Consider the following 22,377-nt stretch of genomic DNA (forward strand, 5'->3'; position numbering starts at 1 on the left):
GGAGCCCTCTTTGGTCCTCTGCACAGTTGAGAGGCAATGTGGAGGGCAGGCCAGGTGCTTCAAAAGGAATGAAAAACCAATGACCAGCCATTTTGGGCTTGCTCCTGCAGTAAGATTTAGCTTTATCCCAAGCTTGTTATGAAAATTCTTCAAGACAGCCTGCTCAGGGTTGTTAGTATTAGGAAACTGCTTCATTACTCTTCTAGATCTCCTCTGGGTAAACTGGTGGTTGTAGGACTTACAAAAGTCTTACTTGTATAAGATCTGCTTTAAAGAGGGTCCTCTATAGGGCCATGATGAAGCCCATAGCATTTATTATAATAGAGGTTGGGCTTGATGTGGCCACATTTCTGAGCTCTAGCTAACCCTACAGGAATACACAGGGTACCTGGTATCAGTCAACCTATAAAACTGACAACCAGTTCTCTTCCAATCTATGGGGAAAAAACTAGATATAAGAGGATGAGATCTAAAATCTTGAAGGATGTGATGACAGAAACCATCATTTCAATTCACTGATTACAGATACTTCTTTTGCTCTTAACTCATTTATTAAACAATGTTTTGATAAACATTTTTCTTATGTATCCGGCACACTTGAAGTAGTTTTATTCATTTTTTTTAAAAAATGCTGTTTTGTCCATTTTAAATTGAATTTGAATATTCATACAAACCACGAGAAAGAAAGGAATTCATAATCTAACTTCTTAAACGTTAAAATTAAGAATCTGAATAAATGTACATTAAGTTTATAATATCTTAGATCTATTGTATTCTCCTAGTTAACAAAAAGAAGCACCAGTTTAGTGTACAGGCTATATTTAGTTGCAGATCAACTTGTTTCAAGGATTACCAACCAATGGGAATCAACCTTTCCTAAGGAAAATAACTAAAAAATACAAACACAAAACATGATTAAAACTGATGATTAAAATAGCTTTTATTTAAATCAATTCACTCTGATCGGTCCTAGAGATAAAACAGTTTGACTTCAGCCTCCCAGAGCTATCTGACCAGCATTACATTCACTTTGAAATGTAAAAGTAATTAGATAACAAGGGCAAACGGCTGCTCCCCCCTATTCATTTTCAATTTTTCCTAATAAATGAGACTTGGCATCTGCCATAAGTGTGGCTGGATAACACAGAAGGCCCTGCACAAAGCCCGTGATTGTGTTCCAACTGAATACCTTCAGCTGACTCACAAGGGGAGGCAGGAAGAGCATCTTTACACCAGTGACAGTATCTCTCCACAGTATCTGTTTTGCCCCCATGTCCTAGATCTAAAGTTTCAGCCTCCACGTGGGTTTCTCTGAGCTGAGAGGCTGGGGTAGGGACTTTATTTGGCTGTGATGGACACATCCTTCATTTCCAGCTGCATTCAGAGGGTTCTGATCATGCACAAGCTGTACGTTAGCAGGAGGCGCAGGAGCAAGGGCTGCCGCTAGATTGGGAGGATGGAGGAAGAAAGGAGCAGTGCTGCCAACGCCACCCCTGCAGTAAGTATCCCTTCTGTCGGGGCACAGCCTGCAGCACCCCGACCAAGGACCCCAGTACCAGCTGCCTCCACCAAGCCCTTAGTTCTGTATTTTCACAGGTTGTTGGAATGGGAGTTACCAGACTTTCCAAGGTGCTGAGCCCCTGCAACTCACACAGATTGACGTGATATTTGTGAGGGCTCAGCATTTCCAAAGTGCCTATCACTGACTCAACTAGTTGGACTAAAATCTTTGCTCCTGTAAACCTGTTGGAATCATATCATCTGCTGATATGTTGCAGATGCCCCTATGTACGTAGCATGGAATACACGTAAGATGAACTAGCATCCAGGGACATGTTTGTAGTGAAATCAAATGGAAGTGATACCAATCCATCATAAAGTGCATATTGCAAGTCAATGGGAATTTGCAGAGTTACAGAGGACCTTTCACAGAGGAAAGAGCTCTGTGAAAGATAGGACTTCATTAGACCTTCATTATACAAGGGTTCCCTTGTCCATGTGTCTGTGTAAATCTGCCCCTGCAATCCAGGGGAATTTCACTTGCAATTGAAAATCTCATATTGATAAGTCTTGTGCAAATTTATATTCAAACAAACAGGCTTTTGAATGTAAGTATCTTTCATTTTTTTATCTGTTACATCCAGTGGGTGATTTAATATTTAATGCATTTTTCTAGAATATACAGTAGATCAACAACTGTAAAGTATGTGTTTAAAAATATAAATTCTAACAACTTGATGAACTTTTAGAAGTTCATTTACTATTTGATTCTAACATCTACTTGCCTGAAATTATTTGATTTATCCCTGTGCTTCAGAGCCCAAGAAACAGGTTATTTTGTTGTTAAATCTGCATTTTGCTATTGTATTTTCTTGGTGTAACATGCTTTGTTTACAATCTGTTATGAAATTACTACAAAAATGTTTCAAACACAAACATAAAAGTGAAACTGAACCTTTTCCATGTAGTAATGAAAATGCTCTGTGTATCAAAACGTACTGTGGAAACATTACAAATACCCATCTGACTTAGTCTCTAAGGTGCCACAAGTCCTCCTTTTCTTTTTGCGAATACAGACTAACACGGCTGCTACTCTGAAACCCATCTGACTTTAAGTTTTTTTGCTTTAAGTAAAAACTGTCACAGGAAAATAAGATATAAGCAATTATCTTTTGTAAAAGAGGGGCAATGGACCATCGTTGCAGTGTACAGGGAATTTTAAAAAAAGATTTTTTTTTCTATTTCAAAACAAGATAATGGCATTTAATACTAAAATATCTTTCTTCTAAATCTTCCCCATGGTAAAAAGTAAGGTAGCAGCTTTTCCACCCAGGAAGCCTGGTTGGTTCAAGTAACTGTACAAACATTTTAAGGGCTTCCTATCTACATGGGGAAATTACTGACAGAACTATAGTGGTATGATTATACCACTATGGCTATGTTTGTATAATGTCTCGTGTAGACACGCTCTATTCCAGAATAAAAGTGACTCTGTTCCAGTATCATTACTCTGCTTTGGAAGTTCTGCTGGCCAGTTTCTCCCATATAGACAAGCCCTTACACTTTGCCTTTAATCCACAGGGCTGCCCATCCAGCACCTTTCATGAGCAATAATTTACTTCTGCAATTTAAACGAATAAATGTTTAACTCCATTTGCTTTCTTATTTATTGATCTGTGTCTTGGCTCCTAGGAGAGAAGACCTCTGGCAGAATCCAAAACTCCTTCCAGAATACTTTGGGTCATCTTGTCTGTAATCTTGTTTTTCGCCATTGTTGGCATCAGTGTGGTGGTAATTTTCAGCTTTACCCGTAGGACTACCAAGGTAAGGAATTAATTCATTTATGGTTCCATATACATAGTTCAATTTCCTATTGGAATATCTTGAAATTGATCTTGCGGGCAGGGGAAGGGGGAGCACAGAGGAAACCTTCCACAAATTTTTTCTTCCTCTTTTTACAGTAGATCAAATACACAGCTACTTATAAATATCCAGAAAGTTTTGCCAGTTGCTTGACCTCATGTTGTCAAATTCTGCCCTCAATTACCCTTGGAGTCAGTAGGATTACATGGGTCAGAATTTTGTCCAAAGGATGCCTTTTACCTTGCTGAGAGCAGACATCCAATTTTTCTTAACTGTTCCTGATATTTTAATCTCTCATAATAAATGCTGCCTCTCAGCAATAACAACATCACTCTCTGTAATTCCAGGGAGAGTCTGGATGGAGGGGAATACAATTTTTCTTTCTTGTCAAGAATCTGACAGCCAAATGGTCAAGGGTAAAAAAAGAAAAATATTGATCTTTGCTCCTAGTTAAGAAATCAAATAAAAACAAGCGTGGCCAATTCCCCCTGGTCAGGACCAGATTAAGGAACCGGTGCCATAGGCCTGTGCCAAGAGCCCATCTTTTGGATTCATGTGACTACATCAGAATCTGTTTTCTTTTTGTTCTTTTCTTTCTTTGGTTTTTTTTTAAAGTACATTTCAAGCCCTATATGCTTACTAATAAGTGTTGAAAACATGATCCAAGCATGACTGTCCCAAGTCGTCTGTGCTTGAGTCTGCAGAGAGCCTGAAACAATAACTCTGAGGTATGAACTGCACCACTTAGCTCATGGAGGTGTTAACTCCAAGACCCTTTGCTCTGGAGGCCTTCCCAGCTAAGGTGCCCTTGTGTGACAGGAGGAGGGCAACAGCCCCACCCACCCAAGCAAATGCACCCCAGCTAAAGGGTTTAAGTAATAGGGAGTGCCTGCTGCCCCACTCTGGGAGAGAGCAGCGCTCTTGTTGTTACTCCTGGGAAGGAAAAAAGGGTCCCGTGCCATGGCCCCTGCTTCTCTGGGAGGAGGTGGGGGGCTGAAGCATGTCCTTGTTCCGAGGGCCCTGGTTTGCCTACTCTGCCCTTGCCCCTCATGTAACTCTGCTGCAGTCAGTAAGATGAGATCAGGGATTAATCTGCCCCATTGTCCCTTTTAAGGTGACCTGCCAACAGCAGCCCTCAATAAATGCATTTGAGAAGCCACAGTATCACAGTAGTGCCCAAGTGGGGGGGAGGAGGGTGTTTCAAGGAATGATGCACGCAGCCTGGTGGGCTATTTACATCTTGGGGAGAACTCATCTGCAGGGGACGGCTAAATCAAAGGAGTCTGAATATCCCGTTTGTTAGTAAAGGCAGGTGCTGTTCTCTTCTAAGCAAACAGATTACATGTGTGATTATAACCTCCTGCCACTAGGGTAGCCGTAGAGGGTCGGTGCGCCCACACAGCGAGCAGTGCTGGCGGGGAACAGGTGAGCAGTGAGGCTCCTCCCTTCGGCATCCTCCATTTGACGGAGCTCCTTGGGAGCCTCGCTGGGATCCAGCGCTTCCTCTCTGCCAGCGAATACGCTGCCCTCTATTAGGGCGAATGTCTGCATGGGTGCCGGGAGCAGCCCTGCTGTAACTATCCCCTGCATTGGCTGTCATGGAGCTGGCCTGGCCTCTGCTCAGCACTCCCACGCTGGCTCCATGTTTGCCTCCAGCTGCATGGTTGGGGGCCCCTGCCGGAGACCAGCTCTCGCCCACCCCAGATAGCGCCCAGCACGTGCTCCTGCTCACATGCCCTCGGTTTGAATCTGCCCTCTGGAATCTGCTTGCTCTGACAGAGTCTGCATTTGGCTCTGTTCATTGTTAAATAGCTCAGACTAAGAACGTGCGGAAGCGAAGGTCCTGGGAGGTTATTCTCATAACGAGTGAAAAGCACATGCACGTTCCCTGAAGCCAAGTGGCTGAGAACGATTAGAGAGGAAAAGGTGCCTCCCTTGGGCCGGCTGATCCCCCCCCCCCCCCACAGGCTCTGTAGCCACAATCCCAACCCGTCACTCCTTGGGGCTGGGAGCGCAGCCTCTGCTCTCATTGTGTGTGTGTGTGTGTGTGCTCAGCCTGTTTTGCAGATTGTACGGCTAACGTTTCAGAATCACCAGGGCTCCCAGACGAATCAGTCGGCCTTTGTTGACAAGTCCAAGAATACTGTTACTTATCATGTAACTTCGCCAAGTAACCACACAACGGTGGTCTTGTTCGACAGCAAGAATGTGAGTGCAACAGAGCAGGAGGGCTTTGCTTGGTGTTACCATCTCTTTGAGTGAAATGGGTGACTTTGCAATTATAAGAGTAAATGTCTCGGAGAAAAGTTTCAACTAATTCGTGCCTGATCGTCGTTGGTTTGAGAGCTAGGTGCAGATAAGGGGGTGGTAGTGATCAGCTGTTTTTTTCTAATGATCCTTTTCAGAAGCTTCAGGGAGGCACGTGTTGGCCCTTCGTCCAGGCAGCCTGAGGCAGGAATACATACCGTTTAGAGCACTGACTCTGGGATGCGCTGTTCCTCCCTGCACATCAACTGCTTTTACACAAATCCTAGAGCTGAGGTGGCTTTGGAGATGGCTGCTGTGCTATACTGGAAAGCCATTAAATGCGAGACTCTGTCCAAGATGGGGAGCTGTCCAATGTCATTTTAATGACCCCATTTTATCCCCTATCTTCCCCGCATCACTGACCATGCAACAGGGAAAGGACTCTGCAACAGATCCTTGAATGATGGAGACAAAGCGGTCTGAGTAGGGGACCAGGACTTTGGAACTCATGAGTTCTAATGCCAACCTACGCAGATTCCCATTCACAATCCCAGGGACCCCACCTCCTTTCCTGTTCATCATTGCCCAGTCCCACCTCCCTTCCCAACTGTGATCACATAGCACCCCTATGGCAACTGCAGGAATTACTTGCTTGCAAAAGTATCAAAGCCCATTTAGTACTTTCCTTTCTTCTAATGCAATTTAGCAGGTGAAATGAGAACAGCTTGCACACTGTCACCAGCTAGCTCTCTACAGGCAGCTTCCAACTGCTCCTTGGACCACAGTTGGAGAACTACTGTTGTATATACCACTGCAAATTCCCACCGCTGATCCACAGTCAGCGGCTAATAAATCTCCCCCACCCCATTTCCAGGGCTATGCTCATTCCTGTCGAAAGGCAGCCACTCTGGCTGCTGCTTTGAAAAACAATGCAGGACCAAGGGAAGACTTTCTATTAAGTGTTAGCTTAGATAAGCACTGCATACACACATGCTGTGTCAATGAAACATACGCTGTTCTGTGTTATGTTTTGCACAGGGCTATGTCTGCTATAAACTCGCAGATCAAAATGCGTGTTACCTGCGGAAGATGGATGATTGGGATCTTGAGAACGTGCAGATATCTTTCAATCTGTCTGAGCACAGGGTGAGCAGTTACATGATTTCTGCACAGGGGCAGCTGAACCGCTGGGGGAGGAACGGACACCAGCTTCCCAAAGGCTCTCTAGAATCTTGTTAAATCCCCGTTGCTGGGTGGATTTGTTTTCCTAGTGAACGTTTTTATACATTGAACCAAGGTGATGCAAGTGAAGCTAAACAGAACCACCAGCTCTTCCAGCTGTAAAGGAACTTTTTGGTATTTCCTCATTTTGTATTATTTGTACTTCTAAGATGAGAGCAGAGAGCTATTTTCCTTCGGAGAATAGTGCCACTCGATTCTGCCTTGCACCAGTAGCCAGGTTGGATTGTGACAGAACAGTTCAAATGACACTGGGAGGAAATGGCTGACCGGGTTTATAGTGATTTAATATTTTTTGTACAAAACATAAGAAGGGGGATGGAAGGGCAAGACAGTGGTGTGCCATGGGATGTGAATAACTGGACTTTAACAAACCCCAGTCGCACTGTACTGGCTTGGCAGATTCTGTTACCTGCTAATAATAATTCTGGGGAAGAAGACACAAAGGTGGTTTTGTTAGCAAATCAACAGTGGAAATAAGTTTTGAGTAATGATGTATAACAACCCTCTGAACAAAATGTTAATGGATTTAATAGAGGGGAAAGCCAGCTTCTATTTCAAGAAGACAGAGGGCCCTATTTTTTGAATGTCAGAAAAGGGATGCCAAGCTCTGGGCCAGGCTGTGCTGGATTTCCTTACTGCCTTGATAATGAGGGCTGCTTAATGCAGACTCATCCTTTACTTTCCTCACCCCACTCCCTTGCTGGATAAGGACCATTTAGAATAAACTAACAGAGGAATGAGAGACCCCTGAGAATGTCAACAAAATGCACCCAGGAAAGAGAACCCTTCAGCGGAAGCAGTGTTCTGGGTTCGAGGCCTCTGCAGGGTTGTTAAATGAAACTAAAGAAAGAATGACAGCCCCAGAGGCAGCACCTCTGGTGGTCACAGCAGGAAAACAGCAAGTCTGTCTTGGTTTTAGTCCTGTCTCTGCCAGTCACTCAGTGTGGGACCTCAAGGTCTTATCTGGATACTCTGGTGAAGGAGAGATTCACACCTGTGTGTGTCAGGTTCCCCACCTGTAAGTAGGGATAGTAAGAGACTTAATTATTGTCTGTGAGGCACTGGCAGATCCTTGGGTGGAAGGGCAAAGGGACATTCTCATGTGGTCTTTGCTGTTAAAGTGACTTTTTCCCACAGGAGGCCTCAGAGTCAACATGGGAGACCTGCATCCAAGCTCCTCTCCCGTGAAGTAGTGTCCTGAGAGGAGGACTAGCCCTCCTACCCCCCTCAGAAGGGTTCCACCCATCGCTCATCCTGTCCTTCCTAGCCACAAGGAAAGTTCCTGTGAGAGGGGAGATTCCATAGAGGGGTCCCTGTTCTTGCCACTAGGTTAGGGATTGCTCTTAGAGAGTCTGTGAAATGAAACCAGAGACAAGAAGTCCCTTGGGGACACTTTCTTTCCTGTGATAAGCCATACTGTGATATTCCTTTCAGATCAATCAGCTGCTGCTTCAGAATAATCAAACCAAGTACTACAGAGAGTTCCTGGGGATCTTGCCGGGGAGACAAGCAAATGCCGGAAGCCTGGGGGAAGCTATCCAAACCCTGTGTGAGCAGACTTCCATCTACTGGGTCAGGAAAGGGGATGGTAAGTTAGAGGAACTACCCTTCAAAGGAGGGGAGCAGTCATTGCTTCTGAAGTGAGGATCATGGACCTGGAGAAATAATGGGCAAAGGGGGGTTCAGATATGTCATATGTGGAGACAAGAGATGCTGTAAGTGACATGAGTGCAGGTTATCACTGCTGCTGGCTTGACAGTCCAGGCACATGAAGTGGTCTCCGCCTCCCCAGACAGACATGGAGCTGTGCTAATGCAAACTTCCCCATCCTAGCGTGATAATGAGCATTAACTCTGCTGAGCTCAGTCTCCAGGACCATTTGATATTGGCAACTTTGCTCAGACTTTTAACAGTGGGGCCAGCAGCGATGGCTTCTGTAACATGGACAAAGCACTGTCCTAAGATCAAACGACTCATTTCACTAGTCACTGCATGGCTGTTAGATGCTAACAACTTCCAGCCACATCAAGCTGGCTTGGTATTGAATTAGTGAGGAAAGGCTGCATCCTATTTCCCCTGGCTTGAGCCACTCCACATGCCCCAGGTAGAAGAGTGGAATAAAAATCAATAATGACCATCTCAGGGAGCCACTGCCCCACCTCAATGGCTTTGGCAGCTAAATATTCACCATCTCCTCTCCCCCCTCCGAAAGTGATCCACTGAAGAGCTTGTTCTGTTTTAACTGAGCTCTTCAAGGACAGAGAGCTGGGAAGACTCTTACCACAGGTTTCCCATGTTTCATTCTCCAGAGGGGCAGCATTCCTACATGTGAAGGATTTGCAACAGGCCATGCTCTTTCTGTGCATTTTATCTCATTTTTTTTGCAGGCCCTGGGAAGAAGCGGCTCATTTACCTATGCATTGACATCTGTTTTCCAAGCAACATTTGCTTGTCTGTCTGCTTTTATTACCTTCCTGATTAAGCCCTGCTTCAAGGGGACTGACTCCCCCTGCTACTTCTCTTTGTACTTGAATTTAAATCCTGAAAAGCCTCTGACTTAAATAAGCTAATGTCTAAGGTTATTCAGATAACTTCCATATGAAAGGCTCCAACCCTGATTTCATGATGCAATTCGAGAGGTTGGGAAAGTGATAGAAGGGATCAAATTAAACAGGACTATTTCCAAAAGCATGTTGCAATATATATACACATTTTATTTACAACCCTATGCCTGGGCTGGGACCTGTAGACACGCATGTAGAGTAATTACATCACATAGGGAGGGGACAGGCTAGGCTCGGGGCTGCATGTACTAGTGTTCAACAAAGAAAAAAAAATTTTTGTTGATCAGTTAAAACTGATTGTCTAAAATTCCCCTGCTAGGTCTGTGCAATTGATTTAATAAAGTGACTCCAAAATGAGGAAGTGGTTGTTGCTCCTCTGCTACCTTTTCAAAATGATTCATTCCAGCTTCCGCCCGAGAGAGGCTGCTGGCTTCTTCCCCTCCGCGTAGAGGAACTTCCAAAGGCTTTCGCTGCACCGTCGTGCTGCAGAGGCCGTGCAGGGGCTCGCTTGAGCTGCACTGTCTCCACCTTCCCTGCACTGAAAGGGGCTGGGCACTCTATTCAATTACGGTTCTGGTCTGTTCCCAGGGAGAAGTGCTGGGGTGAGGAAAAGGGGCAGTGTCCTTTTACTCTAAGGAAACGTTACACACAATGTTTTATTCTAACAAAAAACCGGGCACCCAAGGCTAAGTCCATTAGTCAGGGTACTTGGTGCATTAAACGATCAGGCGCTTACAGAGCAGTGCCTACCCAAAGCTCCTTTATTTCTTCTCACTCTCTCCTCTAACCCTGCTCTAGTCACTCCACGGCAAGTTCCAAACCACCTATCTGAGGGAAGGACCCTTTAAGAGCAGACATCCATCAGGGGTAGCACTGCTACAACGAATAGACAATTTGCATGCAACCCCAACAGCAGGAGGGCTTATTCTATACTGCAGAAGTCTCCATTCAAGACAGTGCCTCCCTCCCCCAACTATGATGTAAAAATGAAGTACAAGCTGCCAGATGATGTTTACTGGTCCTCTTTGACTTGAACACGATACAGTGTCACAAGGGCAATCTCCAGCTGCTTCCATTTCATTTTGAAACAGTAATGGGAGATGTCATGCTGCTGACTGACCAACAGCCCTGGAGAGTGAAGGCCTCTCTCTGTCCTCAAAGGCATTGCAGGACCAGCTTCCCTCACAACCTGCCTCAACCCTGAGCTGCAGGGATGCTCTATAGCAGTAAGAGGAATTCAGTCTCCAGGGCCCATTCTGTCCTTTGCCTTGCTGCTGAAATTGAACAAGACCACCACGTAGTGCCAAATGTGATGGATGTTTGTGGGTTTGGCTGTGCATCCACTAGGATTTGGACTGTGCACATCAGCCTATTTCACACAGGCCCTGAACACCCATCTGCACAGAACCACTTCCAGCTGCTAACTACCGGAGCTGGATGTGAATGGGCAAAGTGGAGGTGAAAGGTGCTGTGTCCCACTCCCACCCACCTGAGCCACCCAGGACCCCTCTCAATTTAAGATTACTTCAGTTTTGCTTTGCTTAAAACTGAAGGCTGTTCTCATTCCGGTTGAAGGCTGTTTCTGCTGAAGATTCAGCCGTCTCCTATCAGAAAGGGGGGTTGGTTACAAATGTATGTTACACATACTCTCACTAGGATACTTGTCACGAGAAGACAACTGAATGAGCAGAGGTCCCTTCTCTCCAACACGTGCACGTTATCCCAACACGCTATCATTGAAAGCGAGGCAGACGACTGCTTTCTGGTGGCCACTGTATTCCCTCTTGATCTCACCAGTCTCCACACACCAAAGCCTGGCCAAGTTATCCGAGGAGGCTGAAAGGGGAAGTGAAGAGATATTGACCATAAGGAAATTTCACACTTGTGCCTGTTTTTTCTTGCAAACATCCTCGGGGATATGTACTGCAGTGCTCCATACAGCATGGAATAGTCACAGGGAGTGCTTTGAAAATACTAAAATGGTCATACGCATTTCAGGCTACCTCCTTACCACATGGAAAAACACAACACACATTGGGCTTATATTAAAGAGACAAGGTGGGGGAGGTAGTATCCTTTAATGGACCAACTTCTGTTGGGGAGAGAGATGCTTTCAAGCTTACACAGAGCTCTTCTTCAGGTCTAAAGGAGGTCAGGTCCAGACTTGAAGAGGAGCTCTGTATAAGCTAGAAAGCTTGTCTCTTTCACCAACAGAAGTCGGTCCAGTAACAGATATTGCCTCACCCACCTTGTCTCTCTAATGTCCTGGGACCAACACAGCACCACCACCAGAGCAAACATGAGGCTTATGTCTGATTAAAACAAGATGCAATAGGTTTTATGTTTAAATAACAAACAGGTAAAAATAGCTAAGAGAATTAGTCAACTATATGGTATAGTGGAAGAGTGTATGAGGGATGGATCACATGCTTTCGGGAGGTGGGGGGGGAAGAGGAAGGGATCCTCCTTTCCCTTGTACCAGATGCATTTGGCATGAATGGGGGAAGTCTGCGGTCTTTGAAGCATTGTGAATTGGCAGCACCTCGAGCTAGAGAGGTCAACAAATCCTGTGATGCTATACAGGCCTCCCTCCCTCCAAGGGATTTTTGGGATATCTGGCCAGTGATGCATATCTTACCAGTGACAATATACTGAGAGTCCCCAGAAAACGCACAGTCCCACATCCAGCCACGGGAGGTTTCTCCAGGGTTGTTACTCTTAATGCTTAGCTCCGTCATTAGAGAGAAGTTTGAAGTCCTCCAGATCTTACACGTCTGGTCTGCAGAACAGGTAGCTAAGAGCCTGGAAGGGAAAGAGGGGAGGGAGACGTGTACATGTTTACGACTTGGTGCTATGCTTCTAAATGACTCACTAAGCTGGTTCTGGAATGGCAATAAACTGATGAAACACAGCATGCTGCGGCTGGCAGTCTTCACAGGCTGTTTCCCCAACCCAGTATTAGAGGACAATGGTCGCAATCTGCCCTCCTTAATGCAAGGTAAATGGGGTAGAGAGAGAGAGAGACTTTCACTCAGAGAGGTCAGTAAATCAGATCTCTGGTGTCAATGCAGCACCGGTTCTCACAATCATAAAAAGGGTTGAAGCTTCCCAGAGCACTTCTGAGATCATTAAGCAAAAACAGGGAAATAAGTGACAGTGGTCCAACCGATACCTGAGCTGCCTCCTGATCCTCTCTCTCTCTTGTGCAGCTGGAATGCTGCTACGGAGCCAGCATTATGTCAACAGCTGGGGGCACAGCCAGTCCCCTGGCATCTGACTTGAAAGGACACTTTTGTTTGAACCACCAGTAAATAACTAAGCTGGCAAGTCACTCACGTGGAATCAGGGCTGAACTTGCACTGAAGGGCATAGCGGTTGTGTGCTGGAATTTTGGTCTTGGGGATTAGCTGAGTTACCTCCTCTCCAATGCCACCTGTTAAATTCCAAACATAACAATTGCCCTACGAAGAGAGAGAGACATTATTGCTGCAAAAGATCAGGAGAGATTTGAGCACCACCCCTTTTGGTCTTTATACCCAAGTACTCACCACCTCCTGCTCCACGATACAGCGAACTTTGCACATCAGACACACGTGCAGCAGCAGCAAAGTGTTGATGTGCAAAGGCAGGCCGACTTCTAATGTGTCGCTGCAGCAGTGACAATTCGTATTCCCTTTCTCCAGCTGTACCTACCGAACTATTGACAGCTGCCATGTAACTGGCATCTGGGTCAATATGAACTGAATTGACAGAAACTTCAGGCTCTGGAATCAGTTGTTCATTGTGGTCTGTTTTCAGGTCCCAGATGTGAATGGCACCACTCTGATCACCTACAATTAGCTCAGCCTGCAAGAAACAAACAAATTCTCCATAGTGCTCAGAAACACCAACTGGGGTAAATATCTGTGTGTGGCACACCCGAGGAAAAGTGCATCAAATGCAGCTGCCACTCTTGTTTAAGAAGTCTAGACTTTCCTATTCTATTCACTTACTCATTAATACGGCAATCCTTTGGATCTCCATCTCACTGTACAAACGTTAACTAGTTAATCCTCGCTGCAAGCTAGAGAAATATTATCCTCATAATACAGATGGGAAACTGAGGCAGAAAGGTTAAGGCCTACATTTTCACAAGCGTCCATTAATTTTCTGCACCCACCTACAGACAACGAGAGCCTGGTTTTCAGAAGCACTGAGCGCCTACAACTCTAGCTGAAGTCCACTTCAGCACCTCTAAAAAATCAAACTCTAGAGGTCCAGTGGGCACCGAAAATTGAAGCACTCAAAATTAGTGAAGACTTTGCAAATCGTGGGCCTAAATGCTTTTCTCAGGGTCACAAGTCACTGTAGGATTTGTTCTGCTGGATCAGATCACGGGTCAATCTAATCCCCTCTATTATGTGTCCAACAGCGAGCAACAATTATTGCTTCTGAGAAAGATGGCCACCATCCATAATGTAATTAGCCAATGGGGCAGTGCAATAATTTCTCCCGGATATCTGCAGTGATCAGCTTCCACCCTTAACCATGACATTTGACTGCCCCAAATGTTAGAACAGGACATTACATTATTTAGGCCTCTATAAAATCAATCAATCTAGCTGCAGACCCTGAGTCAATGATGTCCTACAGCAGCGAGTTACACAGGTTGATGACACTATATGAATAAGTATTGCCTTCTCTTTGTGCTATTTACTCTGATTTGCTCTTGAACTAATGTCCTTCTTACAGCACTGTAGTGTTCTGCTTAGCCATGTTTTCAAATGCAAAAATTGTGTACAATATTGGACACTAATATAAAACTTTCCATTTTCAAGCACTGTCACTGTACGAACAGTATTAATTAGGTGAAGGTCATCACTGATCTAATCCAAAATTCAGCTCTTGCAAAATTAAGCTTTTACAAAGCCAAACATTTTCAGGCTTATGCACAATTAATAGAGCTGAACAATCAACAGAGAGAAATCTAAAACCATTAAGAATCAACACACAGTACCAATAACACGTCCTGGGACTGACACAGAAGAGGTCTGATATTTCACATATCTTGGCAGCATTGTAAGTATTAAAGGTGGAGCAGATGAAGACATTAAAGCTAGAACAGCAAAAACCAAACATGCCTTTGTAAACCTAAAGCCCATCTGGAGAAACTGAAACCTTGCGCTCCAAACTAAACTTATATATTTCATCATCATTGTAAAGTTGATCTTACTATATGGGGCTGAAACTTGGAGACTTCTTAAGATCTCCTTAAGATCTAAACTCCCAAGTTTTCACAGTTAGTGGCCTTAGATAAATCCTCAATATCAGATGGGCAGAAAAAATTACAAGCCAAGAACTCTGGAGAAGGATGAAACAGAAACAGAACAAGAAAATACAGAACAAAAATGGAGATTACTTGTACATCCATGGAGAAATATCTGAACAACATAAGACAGGCATTGGATTGGAGCCCTTGGGCAAGAGGCGACAAGGTAGGGACCAAGGATAACAGGAAAACATACAACAGAAGCTGAACTGAAAGCTATCAAAATGACATGGGAAGAAGCTAAGACTGAAGAAGGAGACCAGCAACAAAGGAAGACAGCGATGAAGGCCCTATGTTCCATGTGGAATACAGAGGCATAAACATAAGGAGGCCATGGAAGTGTTTGTGATTTTCCTCTCTAAAATGACAATGGTTTGTTTTTCAAGACAAATAAACCTTTCATTGCAATGTTTGCAACTCAAACATTGGAACATTGAGCTTGTAAATATGAAATTAATTTAACGTGGATTATCAAAATAGAAGTGAAGTCAAATGGTCTATTTGCATTGTCTCAGCCGAGCGAACTGCAAAATTTTAAGAAGAAGCCCACACACATTTTCGTCTTATTGCAGGAAGAATTTAGGGGGAAATCAGCCCAATAACAGCTACAGTTTAAAACATGTTTAATGTGCAAATCAAAAGTTTTAAGCCTCCGCTAGCAGAAATATGTAATTTTAAAATAGGATTAAAATTCAAAATCAGCCACCACAATGTCCTTGAAAGAATCCAATAGGCGATCTGAGTAAGAATGAAACAATGAAAAAGCTCCCAGCGCTTTTTTTATTTACTGCACAAGGGAGGTTTTGCTTTCACAACACAGAGAGTGAAGAATATTTCCATGGAGCAGGGCGCCTGTGTCTCAGTTCAGCAGGAGATCATAATTAACAGATAGACACTGTGCACACTACACCAAGTGGATCTGCAGCAACAAATGGCCGCATTGCTTACGTAACAATCACGCACTATGATGCTTATCCAGTAATGCCATCTAGTGCTCAGAGAGGCACTGGACAATCATAGAAGTAACTCATCTACCATACTCGCACAAATTCACTCTTCGTGGAGCCGGGTCATTATCTGGCTCAAAAGTATTATAATATCTTTGACTCTGACCACCCTTTGTAGCAACCACAGCATCTAGTAGTTAAAGCAGGGGTTGAAAATCAAGACTAGTGGGTTCTAATCCGGTCTCTGCCTTTGATTTGCTTTGTAGCCTTCAACAAATCACCTTACTCCTGTGCCTCAGGACTTGCCTACACTAAACACGCTATAATGGCACAGCTGTGCCGCTGCAGCACTTCAGGGCAGACGTTACCTACACCAACAGGGAATGCATCCGATGAAGCGGGCTGTAGCTCACGAAAGCTTATGCTCAAATACATTTGTTAATCTCTAAGGTGCCACAAGTCCTCCTTTTCTTTTTGTGAATAGAGACTAACACAGCTGCTACTCTGAACCAACAGGAGGGATTCTCTCATCCATGGAGGTACTCCACAGAGAAACGGTAGCTAGGTCTATGGAAAAATTCTTCTGTCAACCTAGCACTATCTACCCAGGGATTTAGGTCAGCTTAATGCCACTCAGGGGTGTGGATTGTTCACACTTCTGACTGCCATAGTTAAACCAATCTAATTTTCTAGTATAGACCAGGCCACAGTTTCTATCTCAGGTGCTGGGAGGCTGCATGGTTTGTAAAGCACTCTATTATCCTTCAACAGAAAGAGTGGAAGGTATTACATGAATTACAACAGTTGGGGAACTCAGATCTTGCTGACACTAATTACCTGACTCACACAGCCAGGAAGCCCTCAACGTTATAAACAGAGGAGAAAATATTGTCATATACAAGAGCATTTGCTGTAATAACTGCCAACATAAAATGATGTAGCACATCAGATTTTTAACGAGAACATCCGTAAAACCTTCCTCAATCAAGAATAAGTCCGGTAAGTGCAAAAGAGACTGTGTTTACCTGGTTGGGATGCAAGCAGACACAATTAATAGGAGCATTCACTTGGAAAATGCGTTGGCACTGAAGGTTACGTGATCTGGCAACAAAATGAACACAAACAAGGGAAGTCAGATGAGATGAGAGTTTACAGTAAGATCTTCCATTTCTTGTGGCCTTGAACAAGTCACCTTACTTCTGGATCTTAGGGTTGTTTACACCTAACACTGCAGCGGTGTTTACCCAGAGCAGCTGTTTGACAGCACATACCACCACTACACAATTGCAGGATGTGAAGAATTCCATTTCCAACTGAAACTTCAGAAGGGATTTTAGGGAGACAGAATGTAATTACTGTGACACAGAGACCCTTTGACAAAAGGTCCCCTATTCTTTGTAAACAACTCTCACCTAACCAACTTATTACACCAAACATGTCATACAGGATATTTATCCATAGTAACATGTAAGGTACCTACCGAAAGCTCATAACTTGTCTAGAGTCATAATCGCGGTGAGATGTATATATAGGTAATGTTTAAGGAAGAATATTGAAAATATGCTTAATGGACTTGGAGCAAAACGTAGCCACTGGGGTAACAGGTATCAGGGATGGAACATTCAGGCAGGAGCGAGTTGTCACCCAGCCGTTTAGCTGGTGATGCAATGCAAGGCTCAACTGCTTAACCTTGCTAATACCAAGCCTTTCAATGGACAAACATCAAAGACAACTGCAATCAATCAAACCCTCTGGAAGGTAAAAAAGGAACATTATAACACGAGATTTTCCCTGACTATGAACAGAAACAAAAGACTATATCAGTATAACCCAGAGAAGGGGGAGGTCCTCTGTATCCTTTCACTGAAGAGACATCTTGGGGGACAGGGATGTTCTCATGAAAAATTGGACCTTAGTTCTTTGTGAAGCCAACTAGCTCTGCCACAGACTATACTTAGGGGACAAAGCCTACTTTATTAGCTAGGAAAGGGACCTATTCATAAGTATAGACCCAGGCTCACACTTTATGCTTTTCTTTTCTTTTGTAAACCATTTGTTTCCACCACTCTCTCTTGTTTCTAGTTAAAATCTGTATTCTTTCTTACAGTAAAACAAAGGTAGGTTTATGTAAGTGCTGTGTAGTTTACAGGAGGAGAGGTTTAAAGTAAAACTGGGACACACTGCTTTTTTGGGGGCAGGGGATCTAGGATTTCTTGAGTAGCGAGCGTCAAGAGCTGGAGAGCACAGAAAACAATTCAAAGGAATTCAGTGACTGGGGTACACTCATGGTTAACTTGCAAGACAGCCCAGAGGAGAGTGCTCAAGTCACTGAAAGGCTGGTGGTGTGAGGGAGCTGATCCCAACCCAGGCACAGGTAAGATTCCCTGACACTGGGGAAGAAGGTAACAGAGTAATTCACAATCTGGGCACCCCAAGAACTGTCACAGTTACTCAAACTGGAATTAGCCCAGAACACTGGGGTTAACAGTCCTCTCTTGTTAAAGGTACTTTGGAATCTCTAATGATCAAAACTGGCCAGGACCTTGGTTTTACATCTCTTCCAAATAAGGCACCCCCAGGAGCCCCATGGCATCATTACTGGTTCAATATCGATTCTGGGGAAAGACTGCTACCTCCTGAATCCCCAGTGCAACTTCACGTGGCACCTGGCATTTCCTTGGAGACCTCCCATCCAAGTACTGACCAGTGTCAGCCTTGCTTAGCCTTGGAGATTTCATAAGCTCAAAGCCCAAGGACATTTATGGAAACCTCAACTCTCTTAGGAGTTTTGTCCCAAGTGGCCCAGCACAGGGAGGTGGGCTGGCATCAGCAGTTACCTCAGGTCCCATATCCTAGCCATACAGTCTTCTCCTCCCGTGTACATCCAACGACCATCTTCGTGGAATCCAACAGAAGTGATGTTCTTACTGACGCCATCATAATTAATGACAGGGTTGGGGTTATTAGAGTTCAGATCATACATTCGAATGTGCTGGTAACCTGGGCGACAGAAATATGAACGCTAATAGTCAGACACTCTGCATGTTTGGCTTCTGTCAGAAAACTGCCAAAGCCCTATTCCACAACCGCCTTGCTTTGGGGCCACTAAAACATGGTAAAGGGAAATTTCACCATTTCACTCACCTCAGCAGTCTGCAACTCAAAAACTGCAGAAGCGCTTCTCACAGGGATTATAGTGAGACATGCTCATGAAATAAATGACAATTGGCATTCTGAGCCTATTGCTGGTGGCCAACTGGAAATTAAAATTGCATCATGTGCACTAGGGCTAAATTACAACAAGGGTAGTGGGGATCACCTATATCAGAGGTTGTAGAACAGTTTCAACTCTGCATGCATGAGAAAAGGTGGGGAGAAGCCCAACAGCAAGACTCACCTGCAGCAGCAATCATGCTGCGGTCTGGGGTGATCTCCAGAGCATTTACTTGCTAGCAGCACTGGTTAAGGTTAACAAAGAGAACAATTAGCTCTCAAGCAGAAAAAAAGGGTCATCTCAAATTCACACTGCCCTTAGAAAAGTACGGTTAACAAAGACTTTCTGACCAGGAGGCCTTTCTTTAGGGATTATCCATTTTGGAAAAGGGGCACTTTAACACACTATGATGTGTCAGGAGATTTTCAAATCAAAAGAATTCTCCTGTTTAGACCTTTAGTCTCACACTGACTCTGTTTCAAACATGTTTATTTAAAAAGTGGGACATAAAAAAGTCAGCTCCTCGGACATAGCATAGTTAGATGTTAGTGCAACTCGATTTAAGCTCAACATGCTCCACCGTTTAAAAACAGCACAGTACCCTTGACCACTATGTTCTACTTTGGACACGTTGTCTTTTCAAATTCTGGATTTTCATTTAATGTTGACAGTTGAGATCAAATACAGAACCAATAAACTAGCTCTTCTTTTTGCCCCAAAAATCTGTCAGAAAGTGTACCCAGTGTTGAGGAGTTAGAAAGATTTGTAGGGGAGGCCAAACATGGAGAGCATCAGTGGGGCTGTTTTCTTACAGGCACAGACCAATTCCTGCTTATTAAATATATTTGTATAGGCGGTGGGATCCAGGAGGCTACTCTTCATTGATTGCAAAGCCCTTTTCCCAAGACGTTATATATTCATGCTTTTCCTGCCTCATTTTTGCCCTTTGTCAAACACTATTTATTTACCCTTCGCTGTTTCTACTGAAGTTGGGTTTTGTTTACTTACTTTCTCATCTGGGGAGTGACATAATGCATGATGCCATCAGGCATTTGCACTATTCTAGGAACCATGGAGTTTTAGCTTACTGACTTTGCCTGGTCATGAGGGTGAGAACGGTGGCTAGATTCTGTAGGGCGAACAATTTTTTTTTCTTTTCATAAAGCAAGTATGCAAACAGATAAGAAAAAATTATCTGTTTCAGAGGAACAGCCGTGTTAGTCTGTATTCGCAAAAAGAAAAGGAGGACTTGTGGCACCTTAGAGACTAACCAATTTATTTGAGCATGAGCTTTCGTGAGCTACAGCTCACTTCATCAGATGTTCATCAGATCTGATGAAGTGAGCTGTAGCTCACGAAAGCTCATGCTCAAATAAATTGGTTAGTCTCTAAGGTGCCACAAGTCCTCCTTTTCTTTTTGAAAAAATTATCTGTGTTCCCCCCGAATCCCCTCCCCACCAAACTGAAGCATAACAGTGTTAGACAAGCCACCGTCTCTCATATTTTGGCATCCCATGTAGCAATTTCTGGGTCGTGGACAGAGGACGGAAGAGTTCCACCACACCCCCACCAAATCCGACTGCGCTTTTAGAAAGTGTCTCTCACGAAGCCTGCCTCTGGTATGGCCACACCCTAGCATTTCAGATAGCACTCTGCGAATGTGTGCTGAGCGCGCAGAAAGACACACAGATAGAAGACAGCAAAGCCATTTACTAACTGGAAAGGCCATCGGTGGTTTCCCAGCTTTAAAGGGCGTCCAACGACCGACTGAAGCCGGGGTGGAAGGTTGGGTCACGTGTCTGATGTGGGGACCATTTCAGGGTCAGCCCATGCCACACGGGTGGAGGAGCGCTCTAAAGAGATGGGATGAGACATACACAGGTTTGCTGAGGGAAGCGGGGAGGGTCTTGCCAAGGCGCTGCCAGGAAAGCGTCCCGTGACCCTTGTCCCTGCTCCTCAGGGCTGAAGCAGGGCTCAGGCCTGGCGGGCGCAGCGCTGCGGGGTGCCAGGCTAGCGAAGGGAACCCCACCTCGCGGGCCAAGGCGGGCCGGCCGGGGGCACCCTCCGTGGGAGAAGGATACAGAGTCCTGGTGCTGGACGGTCCGGGTGCAAATGCCGCTGTGCGCCTGCCAGAACCGGACCGTGTGGTCGTAGCCAGCCGTCGCCAGGATCACCGGGTCGCTGCCCACCGTGCCCTGCGCCGCGTTCATGGCCGACACCTGTGCGGGGACGGAGCAGAGAGGGCGGTGAGACCCAGGCCGCCCCCGTCCGGTCCGAGACCCAGCCCGGTCCGAGGTCCGGTCCGGTCCCCCCGGCCCTGCCTGCCCCATCCCGGCCGCACGGGGGCGCAGTCTGGGGACACCTGCCCTGGCCCGGCGCGGGCTGCCCTGCACTGCGGCCGCGGCGTGCCCATCACCGGCGCGTCGGGGCGCCCGCGGCCCCCAGCGTGGGGCGGAGGCCGGGGGAGGGGCCGAACCCCGGGCGGGCGCCCCGTTACCTGCAAGGCCCGGCAGGAGGACCAGGCTCGAGAAAGAAAGCCGTGCCGCGGCGCACGCGCACAGCGAGCAACGCCCCCCACACACACACACACTCGCAGGAGGGAATGCGCACGCGCAGAGTAGCGTCGCTCGTCGGGGAAGGGGCAAGAGGCGCGGTGCGCACGCGCACAGGCAGTCCCCGAGTCCTTGGGGGCGCATGCGCAGACTGCAATTGCCTGTCAAGGCCTCAACGGGGCGGTACCACGTGAGGGAGCTGGGGCGAGACCATGGGAGGCAACGGGCCGGGGGGGGGAGGTGAGCTGGCCCACGTGTCCCCAAGAGGGGGCGCTAGAGAGAGACTCAGGCTCAGTGCGCGGCCCCGGCGGGGCTCCTCCCTGCTCAGGGGGGTGCCCCTTTCGGGGTCCATGCTCCAGCTTTTCTCCACCCCCAGAGGGGCTGCAAACGCCCCTTTCCTAAATGGAAGCGCGGGCTATTATTAATACTAATTATCGGCATCCCCTGAGCACCTCGGAGCCCCAGCCCTGCACCAGGTCCCAACTGTGCAAGGTGCTGTCAGACAGGGAACGAAAAGACGGTCCCTGCCCCAAAGCGTTTCCAATCTACGCGTAAGACAAGAGACGGAGACAGGCAGGGAGGACAAGGAGACAGGAATGGTCCGCATGCGAGGCTGTGGTCTCTTGGCTAGTCACCTGCCTTCTGGAGTTGGGGCTTTCAGAAACGTCCAGATATTTGAAGACTTATGATAAATTTGTGGGAATTGGCACGTGCCACCTTTGCCACCGCCGGCCCTAGGCAGGAGAGTGGCATAGTTCAGATTCAGTCCAGCAGCGGGCAATGGTGCACAGCCAGGTTATCACCACTAGTTCTGCGTTCCTGCTGAAGGCCCAAAGCAAAGGGGTGCGTTGCACCTGCTGGCTCTTCACTCTAGGTGCTGTTTCCTCAACCCAAAAGAGCTGGAGGGAGAGGATCTAGCCAGCAAAGGGCACTGGGTCAC

General features: G+C 45.9%; 2 protein-coding genes across 3 annotated transcripts; one reads left to right on the plus strand and one right to left on the minus strand.

The window, feature by feature from the left end:
- The first annotated feature begins 703 nt into the window (after positions 1–703).
- BRICD5 (BRICHOS domain containing 5) lies at positions 704–9,773 on the plus strand. Its single transcript, XM_048867715.2, has 6 exons — positions 704–1,498; positions 3,193–3,324; positions 5,419–5,571; positions 6,649–6,756; positions 8,287–8,440; positions 9,240–9,773. Exons 1-6 carry the CDS (start codon positions 1,457–1,459, stop codon positions 9,332–9,334), a joined length of 684 nt encoding a protein of 227 aa, XP_048723672.1. The 5' UTR covers positions 704–1,456; the 3' UTR covers positions 9,335–9,773.
- MLST8 (MTOR associated protein MLST8) lies at positions 9,546–21,508 on the minus strand. 2 transcript variants are annotated; one of them, XM_048867714.2, is made up of 9 exons: positions 21,383–21,508; positions 20,967–21,104; positions 19,069–19,120; positions 18,509–18,671; positions 16,697–16,772; positions 13,110–13,262; positions 12,753–12,877; positions 12,055–12,218; positions 9,546–11,252 (listed from the first exon to the last, which is right to left on the minus strand). In XM_048867714.2, the coding sequence occupies exons 2-9, from the start codon at positions 21,093–21,095 to the stop codon at positions 11,134–11,136; spliced, it is 981 nt and encodes a 326-aa protein (XP_048723671.1). In that variant the 5' UTR covers positions 21,096–21,104; positions 21,383–21,508; the 3' UTR covers positions 9,546–11,133. The 2 variants fall into 2 exon arrangements, with proteins under 2 accessions (XP_048723671.1, XP_074989471.1); XM_075133370.1 differs by lacking the exons at positions 20,967–21,104; positions 21,383–21,508 and adding an exon at positions 20,603–20,715 and having other exon boundaries at positions 19,069–19,129.
- Between the last annotated feature and the right edge of the window lie 869 nt (positions 21,509–22,377).

Source organism: Caretta caretta, chromosome 10, assembly GCF_965140235.1.
Source record: "Caretta caretta isolate rCarCar2 chromosome 10, rCarCar1.hap1, whole genome shotgun sequence".
NCBI classification, from domain to species: Eukaryota; Metazoa; Chordata; order Testudines; family Cheloniidae; genus Caretta; species Caretta caretta.

Bases quoted from the DNA above. Each gene is read 5' to 3' on its own strand.
- MLST8 (XM_048867714.2), bottom strand. From the start codon at position 21,095: ATGAACGCGGCGCAGGGCACGGTGGGCAGCGACCCGGTGATCCTGGCG. The intron at 13,263-16,696 runs GTAAACACAGTC...TGTTTCTTGCAG, and splicing joins TCTGCTTGCATCCCAACCAG to GCTGAGCTAATTGTAGGTGA. The intron at 12,219-12,752 runs GTGAGTGACTTG...TTTCCCTTCCAG, and splicing joins AAGTTCAGCCCTGATTCCAC to GCTCTTAGCTACCTGTTCTG.
- BRICD5 (XM_048867715.2), top strand. From the start codon at position 1,457: ATGGAGGAAGAAAGGAGCAGTGCTGCCAACGCCACCCCTGCA. The intron at 3,325-5,418 runs GTAAGGAATTAA...GTGTGTGCTCAG, and splicing joins TTACCCGTAGGACTACCAAG to CCTGTTTTGCAGATTGTACG. The intron at 6,757-8,286 runs GTGAGCAGTTAC...TATTCCTTTCAG, and splicing joins TCAATCTGTCTGAGCACAGG to ATCAATCAGCTGCTGCTTCA.